The sequence below is a fragment of the Mastomys coucha genome, unplaced genomic scaffold, assembly GCF_008632895.1.
Source record: "Mastomys coucha isolate ucsf_1 unplaced genomic scaffold, UCSF_Mcou_1 pScaffold15, whole genome shotgun sequence".
In the NCBI taxonomy this organism is placed as follows: domain Eukaryota; kingdom Metazoa; phylum Chordata; class Mammalia; order Rodentia; family Muridae; genus Mastomys; species Mastomys coucha.
The window spans coordinates 100720499-100731048 of NW_022196897.1; the positions used below are offsets into that span (position 1 = coordinate 100720499).

A 10550-nucleotide genomic window follows, 5' to 3' on the forward strand; every position below is an offset into this window, starting at 1 on the left:
CTTCTCTTACCTTTCAATCAAAGAGAAAGAATGGGTTATAAATCTTGACTGGCATCTTACCTTCTCTTTTGAGTCTAACCTAGTAGGATGGCAAGAGAGGGTAATGTTTTAAATGAAAAGTCTTAGCACTAATCTCTACCTGACATATTCTTCCAATTCGAGCTTACACTGAAAGAGTGCTTATTAGGGGATGATGATTCCCTGCCTCTCATTCCTCTTCTTTCTACCTGAGTGGAAGCCCTCTACCAGCCCTGCTCCTTTCAGTTTCTGAATATATAAATGGGAGAGAGTCCTTAGAACATGATGTATTCTTGCAGAATGATCTTGGGGACAAGAGAAATGATTGACAACTGCAGAAATTACATCTGAGGCTTGGTCTTGCAGGAAAAGGGGACACAAATTGCCTGTGAATTATCTGCAGGTCCCGGATGAGCTTGAGGACAATGTTTAGGAGGATTCAGTCTTCCCCCAATACAAGGCTTTGTGTACCTCCCTCTGCTATAACACAAACATCCAAGAGGAATCACCTCTGCAAAAACACCTCTTTTGTTCTCTATCCTTCTCAAATATGGTGATTCAGGTAAATGTGCAAATGCCAACTCATGGCCTTTGTCATCCACCATGCATTCAGGCTATGATTCAGAATAGAAAGGGTATATAGATAGGATTTGCTGAGCTTATAGTATAAAGAAGAATTGAGGCTTTGTGCTATGAAGACACATGACATTAATTTTATAGGGTACAAATTTATTTATTTGCATATAATCTTGAGCATGCTAAGCAAGTGCTATACTTCTCAATAATATCCCTTGCCCCCATGGATAAAAATTACTTAATCAGTGTAAAGGTTTTGCACTGTTGACTTCTCTGACACCGGGAAAGAATGAAATACAATGGAACAATGATATTAATAACGATGGTCAATGCACGTTTTATTCCTAAGAGTTCATGGAAAGCATGATGCCTAGATCCTGTAGTTAGCACTGTTTGAACTTATGTGGTTTTCCATATTGACTAGAAAAGACACAATGGTGCTTAAAATGTGTTCTGTAAACAAGCAATGGTTGTCAAATGTTTTGTTATATATCTGTGTTGTGCCAGGAAACGTTTGTGAACCCCAAAAAGAACACCAAGGAGCCTATCCGATGCAATTGCATAAGGGTTCCTTTATTCAAGCTCAAGCCTGGGCTCCCCACCAACCCTGACACTAAGGTGTCACAGGAAGGTGGAGCCCTGAGTTTAGGCAAATATTTCTAGAGGCAAGAAGGGGTATCTAACCTGGTATACATCTGATAGGGGAGGCATTATGGCCTTAACATAATTGGCTAGTTCTGGGAGACAAACCACAAACTTAACTTCAGCTTTTCTCCTGATTGGTAACCAGTAATTGATTGGTTAGGAAGTGAAGTATTAGGGACAGGCTTGTAATATGGGGGTGCAAATTTGTTAGGGAATAACCTGGAAATTGGTGCTAGATGCACGTTTTGTTGGGGAGTAACCTGAAAACTGTTAGATACCGGTCTTGTTGGGAGGTGGGGTAGACTGGAAACTGGTGTTAGGTACCAACCTGTTAGTTTGAGTTCAACCTTAGGTCAGGTTCTCTAAGATGGAGTTTGAACTCTAAAGATTTGGTCTTTCACCTGGGTATAGCAAGCATTAAAGATTGCAAAGAGTTATGGTGTTTTACTGAGTTCCTTTTAACAAATTTGCCAGCTTGTCTCTATCTTTTTAAATTTCACTTTTCAGTAATTCATTTTTGATCTTATTTTAATAATTTGTCCACAATAAATGAAGGAAAAAAGATAGTTTAACATGGATAATTCTTCTAAAATGTGGTTTAGTAACTAAGTAAATAGAAGCCGCTTACAGTTCTTACCTTTGGTGAGTGTGCCAAGTGTTTTTTGACAACAAAGACCCAAAGAGGTGCCACACAGAACTGCAGGAAGATGTCGCATTTTTCACTGTGTAGTGGATCTTGGTAAAAATGGTCTGGAATCAGATCACTGATTTTACAGACCTTCTCCACTGACTTCCATAAAGACATAGAACTTGGTTTTGCTCATCCCTATCCATCTACAGTTGGTTTGTCTTTCTGTATATTTTCTTTTCCATTTTTTTTTCTCAGTTATTAAGTTGAGTACTTGCTTCTGGTCTCCACAGCAGTTGTTTAATCCTCATTGATTATCTGAAGTTTTTTATTGTGTTGAGATTAGAATAAAATGACTACTTGATGAAAGGTGATTTAAGCTTTGGTTCAAAAGAGAGATGACATAATATCTCATAGTCCGATTAGCTTGGGTTCAAACCACAGTTTTACAATTTAGTAGCTAGACATTCCAGGCAGATTTTAATTGTTTTTCTTTTTAGGTTTATTTTATGTGTATAAGCATTTTGCTTACATGTATGTATATGGATCATATGTCTGCTTGGTGCTCATGGAGGTCAGAAGATGACATTGGAACCCAGGAACTGGAGTTTTGAATGGTTGTGAGATACCATGCAAGTGCTACTAACCAAACCTGGGTCTTCTTCAAGAGCAGCAAGTGCTCTTAGCTGATAAGCTATCTTTCCAACCCCATCGCATCACCATCATCATCATTGTTATTATTTGGCTTCCGTTTCTAATATATAAACCAGCAGCTTTACTGAACAGTGCAACTGCTGAGAATCAGTGACATAAGGTATTAATGGGATGATAGTTGCCCATAACAGACTCTCACAAAATTAGCATTCTCCTTCCCACGTGTTCAGTTAGTAGACTTCAATTACTTTAAAATTGTCAGTGTAAATACTGATCGAGACCTGCTGAAGAGCATCAGAGTTTTTAATATAGTAAAAGTAGTATGCTCATGGTTTTAAATACAGGTGTTAGCTTCAGTAGACCATTTGAAAATGTGGCTGAGCCTTTGAAAGGCCACGAACTCTTCACTCTGCCTAGAACTCAGCTACAGTGGGAATAATTTTCCTAGCCATATAATGCAGTTCATTCTTAATTTTAACCCTTTGTATTAGTCCCTTTACTGAAAGGGCCACAAGCCTCCCATCCACACTCCATCTCTCTTTTAAAATGTTCAACATTCACATCATTCAGGAACTGGCCCAAGGAAAGCTGCCCAACTTCTGTTCCTTTGTACAACTGTAGGCTTTTCCAGGGTGCTAGACCAGGCGCTACTTATTTTCCCCTCTTAGTATGTTTTGCTACACTTTCCCTATACATTTTTTTTAAGGTTCTTTTTTCCCTTTCAGATGAAGACACAGCTATTCCCTTGCTTGTGCTTGGTGTCAAACATTCAGGATAAGGGAATCCGAGAATCTGCCAGTTGTTCTGGATTGGTCATTCCATGGCCAATTCTGAACAGGTCGCTGGCCAGGTTGGTTTCTTGTTTGCTTCAGGTTTTAGTTTTGTGCTTGTATTTCACAGCTCTCCGTCACTTAGTGAGGAAATGGTATTACCGGCTGACTGAGAAATGGGCATACACTTCAGGCATGCAGAAAAAGCCCTAGAAGAAACAATATAGCAGATGAAAGACAGAAGGGGGTGATGAGAGATGAGAGCAAAACGGGCAGAAGCAAGAAGAAAGGGGGCCTCCCATGCATACTCAGCCAATTGCAAGTGTTTCTGTTAGGAGGAAAAGAAACCAATTAAGTCACAGCAGAACAGCTCCACCCAGCTCTTATTTTGTACCTGATACGTCACTGCCAATGAAAGCAGCACAGAATGCTCCATCTCTCCCAGTACTAACTTTATAAACAACCAACTGGATTTGAGTTATAATAGTAAGCTGCCAGCATGTTCAAAATAAAAACAAGAAAACAAACCTGGCCTTTTCTGTAAGGGTTGTGAGGGCGAGGGCGAGGGCAGGACAAGAGCTAGGGAGAGGAGAGTTGCTCTAAAACAACTAGTGCAAACATCCTTGAACTGATGTTTTCTATAAAACCCTGATGGCTGTGAACTGGAAGGAGTGAAGCTGTGAACAGGAGAGGGATGGGGGACCAAGTGGTGTCTGCTTCTCGTCAGTTAGCTTTCACGCACAAGTCACGGCAGGGTCAGCAACAAACTAACCAGGTGGCAACTCCAGGCTAGGCTGCCATAAATAACGGTTATATACTAATGTCACACAACCAGATCTAGATGTAAAGCATATGGGAAGGAAACTTTCTGATGTAAAGATCTAGAAACTTGAAGCTCTTGCTCAATTTAGGATCCACTGTTAGTATTGGACTTTGGAAATTGTCGAGAAAATATAGTGAAAACTGGACGGGGAAAAAGAGCCCCTTGTATGTGATTTTTTTTTTTTTTTTTTTTTTTTAATTAGAGTAGTTGCTTTAAAAATACTTTACCCTTTGGGTTTAGGAGAGTGACTAGGAGATGAAGTGATTACACATTGTTGAGAGGCAGCAACACAGCAGACCAATCTTCACTTGAATCCCACTCTAGCTATTGACTTGTTCTCATGACCTTTGGGAAGTTCCTTGGCCTTTTATGCTTTTGTTCACTCTGAACAAAGGAAAGACAGAGCAATAATGGGGATAGAATCTGCACTGGGGGAAGTTACTGGGATTAAGCGAGTTTTACAAGCACTATCTAGTAAACATCCTCTCCAGTTTACTTAAGCAACTTGTTATTTAACTAATTTAGGCTATGTAGATTATCTGCTGAATGCTAGGCTAAGTAAATTTTTCTTGTACCATCTTATTGTTTTTATTGACAGATGGTCATTGTACATAGTGCTGACTCCACAAATATAAATTCTTTCATGTTTATGTCCATACTCTCCCCCAGTCTTATTGCTTTCTCAGCATTTCTGTGTTCTTTCATGTATATATGTGTGTATGTAAATGTGTGTACTTGTGATTTATGTAAAATTAAAGATCCATAAATGAGAGGAAGCAAAAGATATTGGTTTGAGTATTTGTTTTTTCCAGAAGTAGACATCATTTTAATCTTTAAAACTGTGTTTCTAAACCACATTTGGTTTATTCTCTCATCTGTTGACTGACATCTAGAGTGATTCCATAACTTGGCTCTATACTACCTTATTTAATCTCAAAACCAGCCTCATGAATTACAAATTTTTAAAGGTAAAGTAATTGAGCCTTTGGTGGATCAAAGAATTTTTCAATGAGGTCTTATCTAGGCCAACCTTCCAACTTACACTTTATACCAAATGAAAGCAGTAAACTATTTAAATGTGCTAAAACCTAAGCAGATTTTCTTCCATTTGCTCAAAATGTTTAAATTTGAAGAGAACACACACACCATATTCCCATCTTAGAAACAAAGGTTAAAAAAAAAAAAAGAATTAGAGGAGCTAATGCTCTATTATGTTAACTCAGAAGTTCGTGTTTCTACACATTTTTGGGCACCTACTATTTCGGGGGGCAGGAATATACTTCTTTAAGTAAAAGGGGGTGAAACTGACATTCTACTGCCAGTTGTTTTAAGATGCAGAATTTAGGCTATGGCCATACCACCCTGAACGCGCCCGATCTCGGAAACTAAGCAGGGTCTGGCCTGGTTAGTACTTGGGAATACGGGGTGCTGTAGGCTTGGAAAAAAAAAAAAAAAGAGAAAGATGCAGAATTTAAGTTCTCAACAAAAACAGCATTGCTTTCCACGAGAGAGGCTGAAGAACTTTCCCAGCAAAGGCCAAACTGCAGGTTTGCAGAGATCCTTTCCACTGCTAAGCTTGTGCTCACCTTGCTTCTTGCAGGCCATCTGCTTAGAGCGGAAGAATTGGGCGTGTCTGAAAAAAAATAACCCAAATTCAAATCCCGCGCTCCGCCAGAGAACTTCCGGGTTTCCAACTCCAGGCTGAAGGAGCACCCGTGACCCTGCCCGTGAACTGTGAGACGGGCCGTCTGTGCGTCTCGCAGCTGGCAGAGTGGCTTCAATGAGCGTCTGTGTTCCGACCTCAGGATGGTGATGCTGAGGACACCTGCCCCTAAAAACGCAGAAAGAATTCGGTCCGCTGCCGCCACTTCCTGGTTGTTTTGCCCTTACCCAAGATGGCGGCTAATTGCCTTCGGCCCGGCTTACTGCGGCTGCTCAGTACACTCTGCCTGCGCACCGAGTTCTACAGACCGCCTCTCCTGCGGAGGTGAAGCCTGGGACGCTGCGAGTCTCCGCCCCGCGGTGCAGCTAGGGGGTGTGATTTGGGGGTCATAAGGGAGAGCTAAATAAGAGGAGGGCCCAGGGTCGTCCCGCTCTGCTCTCCCCTAGCTTCTAGGCACCAAGCCTGCACGAGCCCAAGGGTGATTTTTAAATTGGGCCCAATATGATACTAACCAAAGCCCAGTACGAGGAGATAGCCCAGTGCCTAGTGTCTGTACCGCCCACTAGGCAGAGCCTGAGGAAGCTGAAGCAGAGGTTCCCCAGGTAAGTTCCCATCTCCCCTCTCACAGCCTTTTATCTTCAGCCCAGTTCCCGCCACCCTGGCAGTCCTAGAAGCCACGTGTCACACACAAATGGGAGGAACATAGTGACGGGTTAGGTCGAAGATCATGAGAGTGCTCTTTCCTATTCACCTGCCTACCATTCAGAACACTTAATGGCTGAGGCTCCTGAAGCCACTCCAGGCCTTGGAGTTGAATCCAAGTCAACAGATGTTTATTGAAAACTTGATACGTATGGCGGGCATGGGGGTGTACACATAGTAAGTAGGTGCTTCATAGATGACCAGTGGTTAATTCCCACATACTAGCAGTGGGTTATTGGTAATGGGATCTTTGCAAAGTAAAAAAAAAAAAAAACGTGAATTGGCGGTTCATCGCACTGGCTTGCTGCCAACTTGGCATAGATACCTAGAGATGGTAGATCTAGAATAAACAGGACCCTTTCGGGTTGCCACTAGTGACAACAGGGCCCAGGTCCAAAGGAGGTCTGGGTCTTGTTGACTATGCAATGAAAAGATGAAAAGATTCCTTTTTTTTTCTTTTCAAGACAGGGTTTCTCTGTGTAGCCCTGGCTGCCCTGGAACGAATTCTGTAGACCAGGCCGGCCTCAAACTCAGAAATCTGCCTGCCTCTGCCTCCCAAGTGCTGGGATTAAAGGCGTGTGCCACCACTGCCCGGCTTGAGGACATTGGTGTAAGGGTCACACTCTTAAGTCTGGTCATTTGGATCTCAAGGTTTGAAGGTCTCTCATTGTGTGCATAGTATTCCCCATGGGCTTCATACTTTTCACTTTCCTGTGGTATTTTAGGATTTTCCCATCTGCTAGGAAAGGTCTCTTAGAGATTATATAACGTACATTTTCTATTTCAAAGATGTGAAAACTGAGACCTAATCATTACTTGAAGAACCTGTTCAAAACAATTAGGTTATCATAATTTATATGTTAAATAATACAGAACATTTTATACATATTCTTCTTATTCAAAACATTATGACATTGATGGAGAGCTTTCCTACCAATAATGTATAGCCTTTGACCATGCATCCATCACCAGAGATAGTTCATTGAGAAAGACAAGTTGCTGGGCAGTGGTGGAGCATGCCTTTAATCCCAGCACTTGGGAGGCAGAGGCAGGCAGATTTCTGAGTTCAAGGCCAGCCTGGTCTATAGAGTGAGTTCCAGGACAGCCAGGGCTATAAAGAGAAACCCTGTCTGGAAAAACCAAACCAACCAACCAAACAAAAAAAGACAAGTTATTGGATAATAGGTATCAATACAAATTGAAACATACCTTTTATGACCTCATATTTGGTAGACTAATTTTCCTAGACTCTAAAGAGAAAGAGTCTCCTTCCAATATTGTCCATACTTAAGGGTGCTATTATCCCTTTATAGCTAGGGGATTTTATGATAGTTGCTATTCAAGAACACAGTTGACAAGTTGGATTTAATTATTATCAGTAGTTTCTTTGCACTCAGTCTATAAACAGTAAAATGAGTGGTGGCTGACCATCCAGGGGAAAAGGTATAAGATGTTGGTATATATCACATGTATGTTATATAGTATATAGAATGTATATCCTATGTGTATACATGGCTTGGGAGTTTTCGAGCTTTTTTTGATACTATGTTATCATTATGTGCACATATTACTACTTTCAAAAGAACATTATTGTGTATTTGTGTGTATTTGGATCCACATGTGTCAAGGTGTGTGTGGAGGTCAGAAGACAACTTGGAGTTGTTTCTCTCCTTCCAACAAATGAGTCTGGCAATGGAACTCCCATAGTCAGGCTTGGTGGCAAGTGCTTTGACCCACTAGACCATTTTACCAGCCCCACCATTAAAATATATGTATATATAATATACATATATTTTGTCCTTCTATGATTATATGTATGGTTATATCCTTAAGTATTTACTAAAATTTAAATTAATGCTGAGAAATTAGATAAAATACCACTAAATTTGTTTTGAATAATAGTAAGTATATTACTTGTTAACATTTTATATATAATATCCATAATTCCAAAAAAGCTTGAGACGTGGTTGTATACTTTTGCAAATTTCTTTAAGATCTGCCTTAACTACAAGAAGCTGCATCTATTTTTATAATTAATTGGTTGTCAAACGTTACTGATAAAAGGATAAGAGGAGGGACTGGAAAAAAGGCTCACTGAGGAAAATGCTTGCTATGCAGGTATGAGGATCCTATAGGAGGCTCCTCAGGTTCCACATCTCCACTGTTAGGCATCTTGGCCAAAGTCACGTGCATTGACTTCTGGGAGCCTCCCCATCTGACTTCCTAGAGATTCCCCACCCCTACCCTCTGGGCAGCTGCAGATTTCCATCGACTCTCCTGACCCTCTGAGCCTCTTTCCTGTCTCTTCCCATGGGCTATTTTTCCTTGATTGGTGAGTGATATGAGAGTGTCCAGCCACCCCTTGGTGGTCTTGCAATGTGTAAGAAAACAGACTGACCAAACCACGGAGAGCAAGCCAGTAAGCATTGGCCCTCCATGGTCTCTGCTTTAGTTGCTGTTTGTAGGTTCCTGCTCTTACCATCTGCAACTGTAAGCTGAAATATACCCTTTCCTCCCCCAGGTGCCTCTTTGGTCTTGGTGTTTTATGGTAGCATTAGAAAGCAAACTAACACGAGGGCTATTGGTGTGACACACCTGACCAACTGTGTTTAAGGAGGAGGGTTGCAATGGAAGCCCTAGCAGTGAAGAAGTCATGGAGAGGCCCTGTCTTAAAAAATATGGGGAGGCATAGGAGAAGACATCAGATATGCCACCACATGTACACGCATGTGTGAGTGTACCCGCAGGCCTGTGGTCAGACACACGTATACATTGCCACCGAAAAAGAAGGAAAAAATACTAAGAAACTCTAGCCTCATATGTAGTTGCAAAAGAAAAGAGTAACTTAATAGGTTTTTTTGATAACTATGGATTAAAAAAAAAAAACAAAAACAAAACCTAACAAATGCTAGTTTCTTGAAGGTTGACTATAATGTGGGATAAGAAATTCATTCAACACTTGTCACCTTCTTGCATTGTAACCCAGTGAGTGGCCTGTTTTGAACGTTAGTGGGTCTTTTACCTGTGCAATATTGATTTGAACCATACAAACCTTCAAAATGTTGTCACCTTTCATTCTACTGTAGGAAAAAAAATCACGTTTGCTAATCTCATCAGTGATCTCATTAGAAGTCTGTAAGATTTGAAGCTGTCAAGCTATAGTGATGGATATAAGCTTTCTAATATTTGAATTTTCCCTTGAAAGCTCAAATTTTACCATTGGCAACACATGCTATTAGTTGTTTTCCTTGAAATGACAGGCTCACATCATTTGTATCTGAGAAAAAACGTCTGCCAGATACCCAAATCTAAATAATCGTATTTCATTCATTGTTTATTCAAGTAAGAATTGTATTCCCTGGGAAAAAATGGCTAGTTCAGCTCTCAGTCAAGTGAGTTCCTCCACAGAGATACCATGATATCTTGCTAAATGGTTTTTGTATTGACTTCTAAATTCAGCATACAGAATTTTAAGAGGATGTGGATTAATATCACTAATTAGTGAATATTCTAAAGTGAAATGGCCAATTTATTTTTTAAGCTGAGTGGACATGAGTTTGAAATGGCCATAGTGCCCTGGCCTCAATTTGTTGTTAGGTGTGAGTTAAAGAATCTATCAACTTGAGTGAGGGTTGGGTTATTGGAGGGACTCCAGGGAGGGTAGCTGGAAGGGGATGGAAAGGAGAAAGTTGGAAATTTATCTACTGTAGTATACAATAGGCACAAATAGAATAGAAAGAGAAGTAATATTTTATATTTTTTTTTGTAAAAAAAAAAAACAAAAACCTTTGATCTTGTAGACCCTGAGAGGGGCTTGGGGACTCCAGGAGGTCATTGGTTACACTTGAACGTAACCACTGACTGTTTCAGATGGATGCATATTTATTTCTGAAGGCTGTTGATGGGTATGGACAGGACACTTTCAAGAAGATTGCTAATTTTTTTTACCTGCAGAACATAGGAATATCTGTCCTGCAGCTTTTGCTAGCATTGAACAGGCTTCTCTTCTCTTTTCTTTTCTTTCCATTTCTTAGGAACAAATTGAGGTTTTCTTTTTTTTTTCTTTTTTTT

The 10550-nt window shown here is 40.4% G+C and overlaps 1 protein-coding gene and 1 long non-coding RNA gene across 3 annotated transcripts in view; one reads left to right on the top strand and one right to left on the bottom strand.

Annotated features, from left to right (window-relative positions):
* Positions 1-2477: 2477 nt before the first annotated feature.
* LOC116090670 lies at positions 2478-5998 on the bottom strand. The gene is made up of 3 exons (XR_004118774.1): positions 5701-5998; positions 4342-4498; positions 2478-3500 (listed from the first exon to the last, which is right to left on the bottom strand). It is a non-coding gene; the product is annotated as an uncharacterized LOC116090670 (long non-coding RNA).
* Positions 5999-6079: 81 nt separating this feature from the next.
* CUNH15orf41 (chromosome unknown C15orf41 homolog) overlaps positions 6080-10550 on the top strand; it is a 196482-nt gene continuing 192011 nt past the window's right edge. The window contains exon 1 of one of the 2 annotated variants that reach the window (XM_031371404.1): positions 6080-6379. In XM_031371404.1, the coding sequence (XP_031227264.1) occupies positions 6279-6379 (101 nt within the window). In that variant the 5' untranslated portion in view covers positions 6080-6278. The remainder of the gene's footprint in view (positions 6380-10550) is intronic. The other variant, XM_031371403.1, reaches the window with a different exon arrangement.